At 44.3% G+C, this 17,618-nt stretch overlaps 1 protein-coding gene across 1 annotated transcript; it reads right to left on the minus strand.

The window, feature by feature from the left end:
• Nucleotides 1-767: 767 nt before the first annotated feature.
• On the minus strand, nt 768-17,382 carry LOC122131949 (vacuolar protein sorting-associated protein 13D-like). The gene is made up of 25 exons (XM_042706670.1): nt 16,785-17,382; nt 15,766-15,928; nt 15,595-15,672; nt 15,012-15,202; nt 14,615-14,695; nt 14,149-14,265; nt 13,839-13,943; nt 13,365-13,535; nt 12,947-13,047; nt 12,560-12,728; nt 12,156-12,257; nt 11,318-11,531; nt 10,702-10,884; nt 10,470-10,600; nt 10,242-10,299; nt 9,644-9,823; nt 9,409-9,539; nt 9,153-9,285; nt 6,759-9,035; nt 6,349-6,500; nt 5,120-6,217; nt 4,849-4,939; nt 4,559-4,685; nt 3,983-4,163; nt 768-2,577 (listed from the first exon to the last, which is right to left on the minus strand). Exons 2-25 carry the CDS (start codon nt 15,860-15,862, stop codon nt 2,251-2,253), a joined length of 6,495 nt encoding a protein of 2,164 aa, XP_042562604.1. The 5' UTR covers nt 15,863-15,928; nt 16,785-17,382; the 3' UTR covers nt 768-2,250.
• Nucleotides 17,383-17,618: the final 236 nt, after the last annotated feature.

Raw genomic sequence — 17,618 nt, forward strand, 5'->3', positions numbered from 1 at the left:
GCTGTTAGGTTTTCATTTAATATCTGCTGGTATTTGATGGAGTCCATGATACCATGTATCCTAACAAGATGTCGAGGGCCTTTGGAAGAAAAACAGCCCCACAACATCAAAGATCCGCCACCATACTTCACATTGGGTATGGGGGTCTCTTCTGTATGGCTATCTTTCTGTCTACGCCAAACCCACCTTTGATGTTTGTTGCCAAAAAGCTTTATTTTGGTCTCATCTGACCATATAACTCGGTCCCATTGAAAGTCTGACTTACATTTGGCAAACTGTAGGCGCTTTAGTTTGTTGTTGATTGACAGCAGAGGCTTTTTTCTGGCAACCCTCCAAAACAATTTGTGGTGATGGAGGTGGTGTCTGATGGTAGTTCTGGAGACTTTCTGAACCCAAGACTCAATTTACCTCTGCAATTCTCCAGCTGTGATCCTTGGAGATTCTTTTGCCAGTCGAACCATCCTCCTCACGGTGCGTGGGGTCAATTTACAGATAGGTCCTCTTCCAGGCTGATTCCTTACATCTCCTGTCGCTTTGAACTTCTTAACTATTGCCCTGATTGTGGAAATGGGTATTTTCAACTGTTAAGATATTTTCTTATATCCTTTTCCGGATTTCTGCAGCTCAACAACTTTTTGTCGCACTTCGTAAAAAAAAAAAAAATTCTTTCAATAATTTTACTTCAATGGAAAGGTAAGATTTTTGTGAATATTTTGAGTAAAAGACCGAGAGGATAAACAGCAAAGACATATTTTTTCATAGCCTGTTTTGGTCACATTCACTAAGGGTCCCAATAATTGTGGAGGGCACTGTATATAGGTTAAGTCATTAAACACTTGAAAAGGGGACTGAAGGAGTGCAAATCAGAATTAATGTCTTCTCTTATATTCAGAGCTGGGGTTAAGTAGAAGAATGTATGTGTGTTCTCATGCGTGACTATGTTCTTATATCTATGTGTATCTGTGAGTATATCCTATCCCTGTGTTCTTAGAGACAGAGATAAGAATGGAACGTTTCTGGGACTGTGTGTGTGTGTGTGTGTGTGTGTGTGTGTGTGTGTGTGTTTGAGTTCAGTGTCACTGTTACTCCTTGCATTCTCTGCGTCATTAGACATCGATCGTAAATCTAGATCACAATTGACGATGGAAGCCTGGTGATTCTTATGACTCAGTGTGACCTACATAAGATGGGCCCGGTGATTAAACGCCCTCCCTGTCACCTACGATACTTAATCTGAGACCTTCTCTTTTCTAATCAGAGAAGCTGGAGAATCGTTATGTGAAGCCATGATCTCTCTTCCTCGTTTTGCGCCATTATAAATAAAACCTTGTTCCTTATTTTTCTACATTTGTCTGACTAAGTCTCCCTTTATCTGTGGTGCAAAATCTAATGCGAATTTGAAATGTGTCCAGTCAGGATTTCTTATTTGAATATTCAAAATGCGCATTCAAAAGTTGGATGGAAACCCAGCTATATATGGATAAGTTCCAACATCATTGAAACAGAGGAACCAGGATAAACAAATGCACATTATTAATAACTTACATGCACAGTTCATGCGTGATATCAAATGAGACGCATGCAGAGAAGACCAGAGATTAATGAACAAGAGAAGAGGGAAAGAACCAACTCAGGTGAACCACCACATGCGGACACACCCTGATACCTTATAGTAGGCTGGGTCCTTGTATGAATTGGCATGCAAAATCAAATTCTTCACAAAAAAAAGAAGGCACACGTGATAACTGCTGTGAATCTCAACACAAGGATCGTAACAACACCACATGAGCAACAATATTATACACTGGATGACAAAAATGATGGATTAGAATTATGGATGTGATGAAGTTGCATGCATGTTAAACATGTCAAGACTATGTTATTACTATATTATGATTGGTGAGTGAACTACCAACCTCCTCCACACCAGTAGGGCTGTTATTAGGTCATGCCCCGATTAGAAGATAATAAGACGGACTACATCCATGAAGCACTTTCCTCCTGACATCATACAGTATATACACATCTTAGCAAAGCAGGTGTACTTGCAGCAAGAGTGTCCTGTTTTCATAACATTTTATTAACAAGCCCATTCCTTGGTAGGAAGGTGAAACCTATAATGTATATATCCCTGTAGTAATTTCTCATGATTAACTTAATACTAATTTCTTATGATTAACTTAATACTAATTTCTTATGAATAACTCAATACTAATTTCTTATGATTGACATAGTGCTAAGAGTAGAGAGTTAAAAAAGAGAAACTGCTCCATGAATGTCACATGATGTGCTAGGCGGTGGTATGATGTGGTGTGGTGGCATAGCGCGGTGGTGTGGAAGGGCAGGACTCACCAGCGAGGGGAAAAAGGCATGTGCCATGGTAAGTTTCTCTACCTTGTCTCTGAGAGAGAAGGTGCCGTGCGTGCCGGCGGGCAGGAAGCTGTTGCGCACGCGCAGCTGGCCCAGGTTGGCCACGATGAGGCGGGGCGAGCGCCAGCTCTCGGGGATCAGCAGCACCGGCGCGCCCGCCTCAATGTCCAGCAGCACGCGTGACGCCCGCTGGGAGCGCTCTCGCACCTGTCAGGGAGGGGGGCAGAGGTCAAGGGTCAGGGGTGGCATGTAGGAGAAACTGACTGAAAATGCTGACTTAACACCCCTTCAATCAGAAGCCCTTGTGATGGAGAGACTGACTGAAGATGCTGACTTAACACCCCTTCAATCAGAAGCCCTCGTGATGGAGTCTAAACCCCTTTTATTTCTGCCAATAATGAGCTGACCACAGACAAATACATAAACACAAGCGTTTTAGACTGCACCACAGCAAAATCTCACTTTCATCACCTAAAGATTCACAATGAGCTGATGCTCATGGACAAGAAGTACAAGGTGGACATCATGGAATGATGCATCAAACAAACTTGTTTGTCTTCCCAGGGAAATTAAATGATTTGTGCCAGAGATGTGCATGCTAGCTAAATCAGATCCCCAAAACTCCAGCACCTCAGAAACTCAAGTGCACTCAGCAACAGCAACAATGCAGCCAGACACCTGTGCGGAGTTGTACAATGAGTCCTTAAGCAGCTAGAGACTAGATGGATGCAGGATTGGGCAGTGGGAAAGCTGCATAAATAGATTACTGTTGAACTTTTGGAAGCGATCAACTTAAAACTCAAAAGTGAAATCAATGGAGACCAATGATCCATTAAGCTTTTGTAATGCGGCGCTCCAAACCAACGCCTGGAGGCCAGTGGCTTGAGATTAGGGGACCAGTTGGAAAGGACAGGAGCTCAGGTTCCCTCCTCATCACGCCCCAAGGACACGTTCACACATTCCTCCAATTGCCACTTCGGTTGGAGGAAATGGGAGCTGACAACTCCTTGGGTCAAACTATGCCTTCACAGCGGGTGAGGGATATAATAGTCTGAACCGCACCTGGACCAGTGCTGGCTAATTTTAACAGCAAGCACTCTGGCCACAACAACAAGCCCTCGCTCTCTTCCTTAGGTAAACGACAGCAAATGAAAGAACATGCACGTGTTAGTATGTTTGCCCACTGTACAATTTAGCGATATGATTGAGAAAGAGGGAAAGGCTTAAATTGGAAGAAAAGGCAAGTAGCTGCTAATGGAGTAAACCTTAAATAACAACAGATTATATAAATACATTCTGTAGATGGTACATTTTTAGCTGGTTTCTGTCTCATAGATAACGAATTCAGACAAATAAGAATGTCTGGCTGTAAAGATTACCAGCATGCCTGTATGCAAGGTCACAAAGAAAACAAAAAATATGATCACATTCCATTCCAGACACCAGACATTCCAGTGTCTCGCCACAAGTTTATAAAGACTCTGACGCAGGACCTGGTAAGACCTGTTTAACACCATAGCTGCTAATACAGAAAGGAATTCCCTGTGTGTATCCCAACAGCAATGAAAAGATAAAAACCCTCATGACCCCCTGCCCCCAGCAGCCTACTCACAGCCTGGCCCTCAACTGCAGCTCTCTGCCTGCCCAGGACGTCTTGGAGCTGGGTGAAGTGCTGGATGAAGGCCACCACCTCCGCCTGGAAGCGTTGGGTGTGGACGTACTGCACCGAGGCCATCTTGAGAGACACCTTTATGTCACACTCCCTATCCAGGTAAGGATCAAGCTCACCATACCTTTAGGAGACAAGCAGTTCAGAGAGTAAGAAACCACAACAATATAACACATTTTCAGTAAGATGCACTCAGCAGATAAGAAAATGGGGAAAAATACATCATGACTTAAAAGAGTGCTATGCAGCTTGTTGGGAAATAGCATTCCTCCAACTGTGCTAGGAAACCCAAACCTTGAAAATAATCTTTATCCCAACTACAATTTCGAGTGCAAACGAATGGCACAAAAGTACACAAACTACAATGGAACCACAATTCTCTCAACTTGCACAACACAGTAGCCCAATGACACCCACCACTCAGTTTAAATGACCATGAAAGCAATTCTGAGGAAACCCATTAAGTTTCCCATTAAGATAATGGACTCCAGCAATAACAAACAAGAGGACGAGAAGTACTTGTGTATGTTGAAGACAAGAGCCTCTCCTCCCCGTGTGGTGAACCGCTCCCTGTAGAGATCTCCATGAGGCGTTAAATCACTCAGAGACAAGCTTCCCAAACTGCCTTGCAAGGCCAGATCCCCATCTGTAGTGCAGATATCACATTCCATCGAAAGGAGTGAGAACGCAGTCCATCATATAACAGACACAAACAAAAAAACAACGATGACCAAGAATGTTAAATAATTTATCTGCTGTAACAAAGATTCATAAGCATCAAATAGCAATGAGAATTATTAAATTCTAACCAATCATTTCCATGTGAGTGAACAATTTGGAGACACTGGCTTTTGCAAGCTCGGTGGTCTTCTTGTTGAGCACAAGGGACAATGAGTGGACCTGACCAGAAAGACACAGATGAGTATTTTTACAAAACATAAATATATCATTCATACCAGTCCTCCTGAGTGACGATAATATTAGCCCATTTGGCTGCTCATGTTAGATTAAAAATAACTTGAGATAAAATACTGGCAAGCCCACACTCACTAGAAAAATACACAATTACTCAGGACATACCTTAAGATCGAGCTTGGTGTTCACCCTGTCCTCCAGCTCCTCCTCATTCATTTCAGGGTAGATATCCTCCAGGTCACTGGGGCAGTCATTGCCCAAGGGGTGCCCGGGCATAGGCTGTGGAGCGTTAGCCGGCACCTTCACGCCGTGGTTGTTGGCCGTAGAGCCGATGCTGAAGAAGTCCAGAATGACCACCCAGGTCTGTAGGGTGATGAGGACGTCCAGGCAGTTGAAGTCAACATCTATGCTGCGCCCGATGCTGCCGTAACGGGTCTGGAACTCTGGGTGGCGCTTGTCCACCATCAGCACGTTGATGTGCACCAGCGTATCGTCGAAATCGGGCGGCGGTTGAGGAGAAGGGGTGTTCCGTGACGGGGATGGGGGAGGTGTGCAGGGGCAGGCAGGGTCCTTCTTCTTCTTCCGATTGGCAGGCGAAGGTGCACTGGGGTGCCTCTGGTAGAACTGGAAGACGTTCTGAGCCTCCTCCATGTGAGCTGGCAGGGAACGAGGCATTTCGGGGTACATCGCATTAGATGAGGAGGGGCAGGACTGGGAGAGGTACTCCTTGGGGGTGAAGGTGGAAGGTTTGGGGGCCCCTCGAGACACGATGAGATGCTTGTGCTTGGATTCGGGGTTCTGTTCCAGCAGATCTTCCATGAGCAAGGAGCGTAGAGCAAGCTGGACTGACAGCACATGAGGGTGATCTTTGGTGAATTCCCCTTCAAGGTCCTGGAACCGGAGGCTGACCAAACCCTGGGAGCCTTGGGAAAGGTCAGCGCTGAGTTGCACCTGGAGCTCAGCCACACGGAAGGTGGTCCTCACTTGGGTGAATGAAGGGGGCTGAAGAGGAGGACTGTGGGTCTGGCGAGGGAGAGGGGTGGAGAGGGAGGAGGACAGAGAGGAGTAAGACAGGTTGAGGTGGGGAGGGTCACGTGCAAAAAGCCCCCCCTGTGGGTCTGGGAAGCGGTGTGGCTTGGTGGAAGATGGGGTAGGAGGGGGTGGGGTTGGTGGTTGGCTTGGTGTTGCCCGCTGTTCTTCGATAAGGGAGAGGTTATCCAGAGTCTGGAGGACCTGCTCATACACTGGTTTGCACAGACAAACCTGTAAAATAATAACAAAAGACAGGAAAAAAAAAAACACCTTTTTTTTTATATATTATTGAAACCATACCTTCATTATGACATTCTTGAATTATGCAAAACTGCCTACAGAACTACTGTAAGACACTTTACCTGGACAGCATTGACAAACTTGCCCTCCACTCTGAGTAATCCAGTGCTATGAAATGACTCATCACATGTCAGATAGGTGAACTGGCTGTCTTCATCTATGGGGACCTTCTCCAGGGTGAACTGTATGGTGGTGTCTTTCAGAATATGGAATGCTGAGGGGGATAATAGAAATCATTAATGCAACGTAATCAGTAATGTTATCAGGGCTACACATTTTTTTAAATGAGATGTTGGATGCACTGGCTACTATTCACATCACATATACTATTCAGTGCTTTTCTTCAGTAAGCAGCCAAATGCAATCTGAGTGCAAACAAAAGCTTTAATCTTTCAAACATAGAATGCTAGAATCTCCTTCTGAGGGATTCAGTTAAATGTCATGTAATCATCTAACAAAAAAAATACCACACCTTTTCCCCTACTTAGAAACTCAAAGAAGTCATGTCGTGTGAACTGGGGCTCATCCTGATTGACACTTCCATTATGTGAGGGGGAGAAACTGGGGTTGGCGCTGACATCACTTCTAAATCCCTTTCGTTGCACCAGGTGACAGGTGTTAAGTGAGTACAGTCTTATGTCTTTCACTTCAACTTGTAATCGTTCCACCTCTGAGTCCTGTCCAGCTGCGAAATTCTGGATTGTTATGCTCCCAAGATGTCCGACGAGAAGCTCTGAGTGGCCAGGTTTTCTAGGAATTGACACAACAGGTGACTCAATGCTGATGTTTAACGTTAGCTTCACCAGAAAAGAATCCAAGCCTGGTTCTTCCTCCGGCATGGTTAGATCTTCCTCATCATCAAAGGGGTCCAGCTGCCAGTTACTCTGACTCATAGTCCTGGATCTCCTAGATGGGGTTTCAAAGAGTGACACCATTCCACTATACTCTGCAGTTTTGTTTACGAGCACCGTGGACACTTTCGAGGCTGCGGTCTTCAGCATGGATCGGAAGTTGTCCTCCACCTCATTGGCAGATAGGCTGAGCTCTTTCAGGAATTTAGCTGAATGGTTGTAGTGCAAGGAAGCCATCTGGAGCTGTAAGGAGCACTCCCCGTGAGACTTCTCCAGAAGACGGAAATTCAGAGCTTCCGATGGCGCCATTCCTGCAATAGGGAAGAAAGCCATACTCTCGGAGGAAGGAATATCTTCTACATTCCCAATACTGACCACAAACTGGCCTCTTCCTCCTTCCTGAGTTAGGTCCACCAGCTGGATGCATCCCAGGGAACCATTTACATCCAATCTGCCTCCCATGGAAACGTTGACTTTAGTCTCATTGATACTGGCAGTAGCGATTTTCATGCCCTTCTTCTCACCACCTAGAACAGTACCTGTAGCCACTGTCCTTAGAAGCAGGAGATTCAACCTGTGAATCTCCACAGTAATCTCTTTGTTTTGCTCATAGGTGGACTGATAGCTTTCCTCCTGACCCTCTCCATTGGGAAGTGGTGATGTTTGCTGTGTTGAGGGTGAGCATGTGCTTTCTTCCTTTGGGAATGATTGCTGGAGGAACTTGAGCAATTCCACCATGGTTTCAGGATTGAGGATGATATCCAAGTTGTTCACCTGCATGGTGGTCACCTGAAGAGAACTGTCCAGGTTCATAGAGGGGCAGTCTGAGCTAACAAATTGGTACTCTAGTTTAATGAGCACCTCCTGATCCTTGAGAAATGAACTCAAGGGAGACACCTTCTCAAAAGGCAATCCTGACGACTCCCGATGGAGGTCTGAAGGCTCAGGGGACCTTCCATCAGCAGAGACAGGGGACGTCGGCTGGCTCTCTCGGAGACTGCCGGTAGGCACGTCAAAACTGAGGTGCTTATGAGAGGCCACCAAAAGGTCAAAGTCCGACCCATAAGTCTGTAGGGTGTCCACCAGAAGGAGACCGTGAACCGTGAGGGACACTTCAGCATCGTAAGGCCGCTTTACAAAATGAGCGTTTGTGCCAAAGACCTTCAGCACAGATATATACCTCCCACCACTTTCAACACCCAGTTGCATGTAGTTGATGTTGAATTCTGCTAAAAGGAGCCTGGATTCGACCAAGACTTCCCTTGTGTGCTGTTCCAGAGTCATCACGCTCTGTGTGAGATTTTTGGCAGACCCCTGCAGTTTCCACTGGCTGTCCTCCCTCTGAAAGATCTTCTCATGGCGTAGGGTCAAGGGGTCAGGAGACTTGAGACTCTCTCCATTTTCATCGCCCTTATCTTCCTCAGCTGTCGTACTGCCCAGACGAGTCAGGCAGCTCCTCAGCGCAGTCATCTTCTCCAGGTTGATGTGCACCTTGAGGTCGGGGAGGGTGCCTGAGAGAACTGCCCCAGGCAGCTGGGGGTCCGAGGTGTAGCGGAGCCTCTGCTCGAGCTGCAACAGCACATTGAACTTCTCCACCACATGGGTAGGGCCGACCTCGTTCTCCTGCAGGTGTTTCCAGTTGTCCTTGTAGCGGCCGACCATGATCTGAAGGTCATTGAAGGACAGGGAGTACTTCTCGTACAGGTTTTTGCTGTAGGAATAGGCAGCTTCAGCTGACGAGAGGCTAGGCAGTTCAGGGCTCTTCATCCGGTCTTTGAACTCAGCTTCTGGTTCCGGTGGAGGAGACTCTGGTGGCGTCGCTAGCGGCGTCTGGTACTCTTCATCACTCAAGTCATCTCCTTCTGACAGTGTGGTCTTCACTTTTGGTTTTGAATCCTCTGTTAAGAAGAAAGTTTAAACTTGAATCATAGGCTGAGAAACTGAAATTACAGTTGCATAGCATAGCAAATGTCACAGGAGATTAGCGATCTCAGCGCTTTAAATTCACCTCATACCTTGAAAATTAGTGAGAAGGATTCGACCAAGGTCAACCACCACCAACATGGGATCTCCTGACTGAAAGTCATCAGGAAAGATCACTTGTGGAGCACATATATCTAGCTTCATTGTCCATCGCATACTGTTCTCCTGTAAAGGCAGGGGCAAATGTTTAGGTAGAGCGAATGAGCAAAAATCTCATTTGTATTAGTTCATATATATATGTTCACAGTCATATTTCACACAAACATTTATATTAAGATCCCTACGTACAATAAACTCCCCGACAAGCAGCTGATCGATAGTCTGCCTGATTTCTGCTTTGGTCTGCATCTTCAGCTTGTTGTACTGTTTCCTGGCTGCCTCAGCTACTTTCAGTTCCAACTCAGACTGGTATCCAAACCCTGAGCCAAAAAGACACAAATAAAAGCACAATCACTCCCTCGGCCACAACTAAAAATAGACAGCAAGAGCATGTATCTAAACGTAGGATGTAATTATACAGTACCTGAGGTGTGGACCCTGCCCTTGTAGAAAAAGTCTGCCACCTTCTTAATGGCCTGGGGATTGTAAATGATGTTCAGAGGACTAGTGTTGACCTCCAAGCGCCTCTCATATTTACTTCTGACTGGGTTGCGCTCATAGATCATCTCAAAGACAGGAGCAGAAGAGGACTCCATGCCAGGGGCTATAAGCAACAGCAGGAAACAAGACATTTATTGTTTGTTCTAGATCGTTTTTTTTAACCACAATGCTCCATTTTGCAAAAATATACGGCAAATATAAGCCTATGACAAAAGGTGCCCAAAATGGATGAAAGACATTTTATTTTCTACAAAGCAATAAAACGACATTCGCTTTAGTGAATGCTTTTAAACATTTCCATACATGATATCCTAATTCCACTCATTTGCAGAGTGACTCAAAATGTTATACTTTTTCAAATAGAAATGTTGAAGAAATGTCGAGACAAACTGAGGTGCTTATGAGATGCCACCAAAAGGTCAAAGTCCGACCCATAAGTCTGTAGGGTGTCCACCAGAAGGAGTCAAATATAAAAGACCTTGAGGAACTGAAACTGTCATAATATACTTTCATATACAAACCTGAATCTGTACTTGAAGGCTGTCCAAAAGGTTGATTTAAGGTCACAACAACCTTATCCTTGAAGAGAAAAAAAAAAAAAAAACAGATATAAAAAAAAAACTAAGAAAACAGATGGGGAAAGCACTGCCATTTTTAAGGTAGCATGAAATATTCCATGAAGTAGTGCTACAGCATCTATATAAAAGGCATTCCCTCACAATAAATACAACTAATCCAAATGCTCTTACTGTTTTGGGAGAGACAAGGACAGGGAAGATTGTGCCCTGGGTGGTTAGGTCTCTCAGAAACAGGCCTCCCAGCTTAACAGACAGCAAGGAGGACTCAGATCGAGGAAGGGACTCCACACCAATCTTGACCTCTGCAAATCCAAACCACTCAGCTCAAATCCACAACCCTACAAGCAACACAGTTATTACACCCAAAAGCTCTTCTCATGAGAGTAATAACACACTGCGTCACCTGAAAATTCCAGCTGAATGACACCACTCTCTTTGGATGCGGAGGCGGTCTTCTCTTGATGTAAAAGTGTCACAGATGCCTTCTCTAGCAAAAAGTCCAGCCGAGCAAAAAGGTGATCCCTCCTTGTGAAGGTGTTGAGAGATTGGGAGTCTTCCAAAGGGTCAAACAGCTCATCTGGGTCAGCTGCAAAGGTAGCGGATTTAGTTTCTACTGATTCACTTCTAATCTATGAATATATCCCTCCAGATTTAAAGTGATTTGGTTTTACATTTAAATTGTTTTATTGACAACGAAGTCAAATCAGTAGAGTTCCTTGAGATGTGAATTATATTTAAAGGGCTTTGGGCTTCCTAGAAAAGTGTAAGTGTAAGTGTGGTCATGGTTATTCATTCATTTTATCATTCATCCAAAACAGGGGCTCACAATCACAAACCGGCAAGCAATCATCTAGTAGGTATCTTTATCACAAGCACTTAAGAATAGTAGTTAGGATATATTTCTATCAGTAATGTAACTTCCTGAAATCCTTCTGAAATGCTAGTGGCCAGCTCTACCAACTGAGCTAGACAGACATAGAGCTCATTCATTAACCAGTGATGCCATTAAACAGGCTGACCTAGTATGTCCCATGAGCCATGGCCTGGCAGAAGGTCATCTGGAGCCATTCCCTGCCCATCAGGTCCGATCTCTGGGCCATGCGAGTCTCCGTACCATCCGCCCCAGCCAGGGAACCAGGACTGCAGGTACTGGACCATCCCAGAGCTCCCACTCTTGGGAATGGAGCCCGTCGGAGAAGAGGGGACAGGGTCTGAGATGGGCTCTCTTAAACTCTGTTTTGGATGGGCCAGAGGACAAGAAAGTAACAAACACACCATTAACCAATACACCATTTGGGGCCATTACTCTTCTACTTCTCCTGCATTTGGTTTCAGTTTGTAAACTCACTCTATGCAACTTTACTGACGATGTCAAAACATTTTGGTTTCAGTTTGTAAACTCACTCTATGCAACTGTACTGACGATGTCAAAACATTTTGGTTTCAGTTCGTAAACTCACTCTATGCAACTGTAGTGACGATGTAAAAAAAAAAAATTCATCCACCTCAGCCTAATGACCTGTGACAGCATCTGTATTCCTTTGTCATTAACTAGATATGATTCAGTTAACGGGAGGAACTGTACCACGCCCGCTTCACTGCCTTTTCCCACTGAGCCAGTATTATCAGTGTTTGTCTTGCACAAAAGGAATGACTACATATTTTCACATTTTACTGACAATAGCAATGCTCCTTTAATTGGTAGCGGTATAGAAAACCTGACACACAGGCAATACTTAGACAACTACTCTAGGATGTTCTCCGTGACAGACCAGCAGTGATCTCAGTGACACTTCAAAGCTGGCCGGGGCCTTAATGCTGTTTATGCTAATGCTCTCTTAAGTCATCTTGGCTTGCCTCTGCAATCTCCTCCTGTTTACGGAAGCGGTCATGAATGATCTCTCTCAGGCTCTGCAGCTCCTCCAGGGACTGCTCCTCTTCCACCCTTTCCAGCTCGTCCTGGTCAAAACACAAATCGCACATGAGTCCGGAACCAAAGGTAGAAATGAATGCCTCTCCCTTGTACGTCGCACAAAAGCGTCTGCTAAATGACTGTGTGAATGTAAATGTGATTAATTATCCACTTCATAAATATATACTTACGGTATATAATGACATCATGCCATAAACACACACAAACAATACTTTGCAAACATTTTGGTTTGTTATTGTACTTTAGTTCAAGTTTATATATAAACCTGGAATCCGCCCTGTTAAATCCCCACCCTGAGGCGAGTGTGTTGGGGAGTGATTGCTCCTACCTCCTGCTGGGGGCTCAGAGGGAGGCCCTTAAGCCTCTGGACATACAGGTCGGTGTAGAGCGTGGCGTCCCGTGCCCTCTGCAGAGCAAAGTTCCAGTTCCGCCGCCGCCTCTGCTCCTGGATGGTGCTCAGGTTGGCATTGATAGCAAACATCCACCACTGTCGGCAGCTACAGAGACCGGGGGAAACGTTATTTGGTATGAGAAACATTTCAGGAGATGATTACAAGTGACAACTTGAAGCTGCCTTCAAAGGTTTGTGGAAGCTGTGTATTACACATTGTAAAATATCTGATTTTTTCTGAGATGTCCTGAATACGGAACGGGTTGAAGAGCCAAACTGATCACATTTTAATACAACAACTGGAATAACAACCAATCAACTCACTTTCCTGTGATGGGAACTTTAGGCCTCCACTTGCGAAACAGCATTTCTCTCTCGCGACGGACAAGCTCCTTGAGGAAGGCCATGATCTGTTGGTACTGCACCTGTAGTTGTGGAGGACAGAATCTCTCAGCACTTTAAAAAGAAAAACGCTCCACTCCAAACAGGGAAAAAGGTTGTCAGAAACTGTGCTGGGCACAGTGCTTCTGAAGCAGCCTCAAGATAAAATGTAGATGTTTCCTTACATCTACGTACAGCAATCAGCTATATGATTTACTGCAATGTAAAAAGTGCCTTCTCATTTATACAACTTTATATTAAATTCTGCACCTAATCTGTTTTTTTATATCCGATTTCAGCCTCTCTGGATTAAATGAAGCCCACTGTCATTTTGTTGCTGTTAGGTGCCGTGGTTGTGTACCTGGGAGAGCTTGAGTGCCAGGGGCTCCAGCTGCACCTGGCCATGGATGCGAGGGGTGTGGCGTGAGCGGAGCGGTTCTTTGGAGGCATTCCTCCGCAGGAGCACAGAGGCACACACCGGCTCAAAGATGTACTGGTGCTCTCGGCTCTGCATGCACTTGGTCATGGTCTCCTGTGTGGGGAGAGGAGACGGTAACGAGGGTGGAGGGAGTTAAGAGGATTCACACAGCACTTGCCAGCATTATAAACAAAGATGACAAACAGCACAAATAGCACAACTGCAATTGCAGCTACATATAAATTTAGCAAGAAGAGTTACTTTCAGGACAGTCATTATAACATATCATAATGCTTTTTGGAGAATGACAGAGCAGTTTTATTAAACAAAATAAATCTGAATAACAGAACCCACTTTAGAACTAAATCAACACTTTACTCTAACAAGCAAATCACAAAATGATTCACAGATGCATACCTGAATCTCAGAGGTGGGCAGATCACCCAGCATTGTGCTGCTGGTGTCCCAGTAGACGCTGAACTCCTCAACCTCCAGCTGCTTCTGTCGCATGAGCTTCTGAGCCTGTGGGCCGAACAACATCTCTTACCACTTCAGAAATTACAATATTTGTGTGTGTGTGTGTGTGTGTGTGTATATAGATATACAGTAATTATGTATTAACTACAAATGTATGCCATTTACATACGTAAAAACAAGAGTTCACAATTGTAGTCCCAATGTTTGTTTACGATTGGCACATTGGTTTGGAGAAAGATGGGTGGCTCACCGGTTCTGTGGCCGAGTTCTGAGCAGACACGTTCTTGATGCACACTCCAAAAGCAAATGGCTTCCCCGGATTAGAAAAGTCATCTTCAAATCTTAAATGAACACCTTGAACGTTCAGCTAAAAAGAAACCAGTAGGAGGACAAAAAAACAAGAGATTTTGCTTTAGAAGACAATTTAAGAAGAGCAGAATACTCGACAGTAAGCCGTTACTGGGTCAGCACTCCATGGCTAAAACTGTACAGTGCAGGACAGTTTATTCTGTGTCATCTGAGAGTGGGTCAGTATTTCTCAAGGGGATTTAAGGATTATATCTATCATGTTATTTTCTTTCATTTAACTATAAATCCCAAATTAAAAGAATAAAAAAAACTGTATTTAACAGAATTATGGAGATCAACTCCAAGCAGTAAACACTGCAATACACTAGTGAATATGCACTCTATCTTGCTTTAAACCCGTGGCTTACCTCAATGTTTTCCACTATTCTGGTGACCACCGAGGCAGTGGCTGAGTACCAGTATGATTCACCTTTCTGCTCACACTCGCTCTACAGCAAAGGACAAATGAATTTATGAAAGCACATTCATAGATTATACACTCTCTTTTGCCACAGCATTTGAATGAAACCTCAGATATAATGGCAATACATCATTTGCCAACTCTGGAGAGATTTGTTATCATTAAGTATGAACCAATCATGCTTGTGGTAGCACTGTGCATCAATGAGTTTGTAGAGTTCTTGTGACATTCAGCAGCAACACAAATCTCCACCGACAGAAAGATCACGGTTCATCTGCCATAGCCCAAACAACTTTTCATCATTATGCTTTTCATCTGACAGGTCCAGCCAGTTTTCCTCCCACCTTCCACTTGTCCTCCAGTGCCTTGAGCAGCTGTTTCTTGCGCTCAAGCTCCTCCTCCTTCTCTTTCTCCTCGTCAAATTCCTCGGGGCGGGCAGGCCCGATAATCAAGTTCAGCTGCGACATGGAGATAACCCATGGTTCACTGTGCGGCCGATAGAATGGGATCTGCAGGGTGATTTTTCCTATAAAGCCTAGAACAACCATAGAGTTCACCAACGTGAAATACTGCACATGACAAGGCCAAACAATAACATTACATTCTTTTCTCAGCAGAGAAGCATATCTACATTCCATCTTTCTGCAGCTATGCCAAGTAAACAATCTCAGTACTGGGACTGCAAAACTGGCATCATACAGAGATCTGTATGTAATAAAGAAAAAATTAAAAACTGTAATAAAGCTGTGCCTATCAGAGCGCTTCTATAGTTATAGTTTAGGTATTTAGCAGACGCTTCTGTCCAAAGCGACTTGCAAAACAACGAGAAAAAATTCGCATTGACTCTAGCACATTAACCCTATGCCACAAGGACTACTGACAAAGATGCATGTGAGCAACCACTGTGGGAAAATAAAACTCACGTACCTGCTTTGACTTCAAATGGCAAATCAAACCCTCTCAGAGCATCCTTCCGCAGGGGTAGATTCTCCAACTCCACCGCCCCTGCAACAAGCAATATCACAGTGAGGCCCGGCATGCGAACACTGAAGGCTGAAAGAGCATTGCTGACCAAGTTACAGTATTTATGCACCATACCTTTGAGAAGGGCGATGGAGAGCTGATCAGTGTTCAAGTTGCTGACATACTTGCCAAGGTATGTATTCAATACCCAGGCAACAAGTCCCTCCAACATTATGAGTTGCGTGGAAGGGGAGAGTTAAGGGGTGGGGGGTCAGCGTTCACACCATGAGTCTGAAGTCTGAGTTGAGAAACACAAGCAAATAAAACATTGCTTGGCATTAGTAGATTTCATCTGATCTCTGTGAATGTATCTGACCAAACAACTGTCAAGCCCACATGGTTGACCTGAAGTTATTTTCCACAACAGTAACAAAGCAGACGGCACAGGCAACAGGGTCTAATGTAGGTAAAGTTATGAAGCCAACTAACATTTAACGTTAGACGAGGCAGTCAGTATTGCTTGAGGGGGTTCGAAAATTAAGATAATAACTACATCACAGACACAAATGAAACACTTACTTAAGCACATTGGAACCTCAAATTAGTTAAGCTTTAGAGAGCTTGAATTTGTGATACTGAAATGCAGGTAGCCGGCCAGCTAAGCTAACGTTAGGTTATTTGAACTTGTCAAAGTCCACATAGCTAGTTAGCTAGATAGCCAACTAGGCTGGCGTTGAGGCAGCATGTTTATCATTTAACTGTGACCAGCACTGAGTTTCAAAAAGCCCAATTTCATGTTAAGGATCACCTCGTAGAGGCAACTAAACGTTGACATATCACCACTTGGCAACGTGACATTAATTCCCTGGCAAGCTAGCTATGCTAGCTACTGTCTAGTGCAACACTACGTGACGTTAGCTAGCTTCACAACACCTAGAGCGTGAAATGTGTTGGGCGAACCAACGTTTCATAGCATACTGAAAACTTTCTAATCTCAAATGTACCATTTTTTTCTAAGATGTAAACTGGCAGTCATGTTACGCTAAACAATCGATGAGACAGTTTCGCTAGCTCGGATATCTAGACAGCACTGGGGGAGTTGGTCCTGTCACTCTAAAATACCAACACAGCATTAACAAAATGTGACAACTTACCATTTTGCTGCATATATCAATGTGTTTTTAGTCGTTCTGATAATTCAATTCCATTTTCAAACACAATCCAGCAAGCCAATCAGCTAGCTGACAACTGAACGTGTCCTTGTCAACAAAATATGAGCAGTAAACTTGTTAGCTTGTTATTCAAAACCTAACTTAGTTCCCCAAGCTGGTGTCTGACAGTCCTCCCCAGCGGCAAAATATCAGAACACAACAGTTCAAAAAGATGTCGTTGTCAAAATGGCATTGTGGTGACTGGACTGCAAAAATGCAATGGAGACAAGGTTGTGACTGGGTAGATAACGTGAACGTGAACGTGAAGTAGCTAGCAGCTCCCAGGATAGCGCAACTATGCTAGCTAGTAGTGTACTTCTGTTGTGAAACTCACTGCCACAGCTAACTGTGATACTAAACTGACCAGCTAACGATGCAACAAAGTATACTGAACAATTTGGTTATCTTTACTCCGCAGAGATCATATTGATAAAACTACCAACAAAACTAATACATTCTCTTGCTCGCTTTCCAAAGTCACACATAAATAAGACAACGCTTCCTGATATGACAGCAGTTCCAACGGTGTTTTTCCTGTCACGTGACATAAACATACCAGCAGTAGCCAGCATGAAATTGTGAACACTGCCGACATCTAGTGTCCGGATGTCAGATTGATTCCATTTTAAATAGGTCAACTCTAGAGTGGCACATCTGCGAAGTCCACATAAAAATGAACACTCCATTTGTTCAGAAAGGTACACGCACATCAGAAAGACATGCTAAAGACGACAACTAACAACTGCAGCATTTCTGCAATGTCAATATCAGTCACAT

The sequence above is a fragment of the Clupea harengus genome, unplaced genomic scaffold (genome assembly GCF_900700415.2).
Source record: "Clupea harengus unplaced genomic scaffold, Ch_v2.0.2, whole genome shotgun sequence".
Lineage (NCBI taxonomy): Eukaryota > Metazoa > Chordata > Actinopteri > Clupeiformes > Clupeidae > Clupea > Clupea harengus.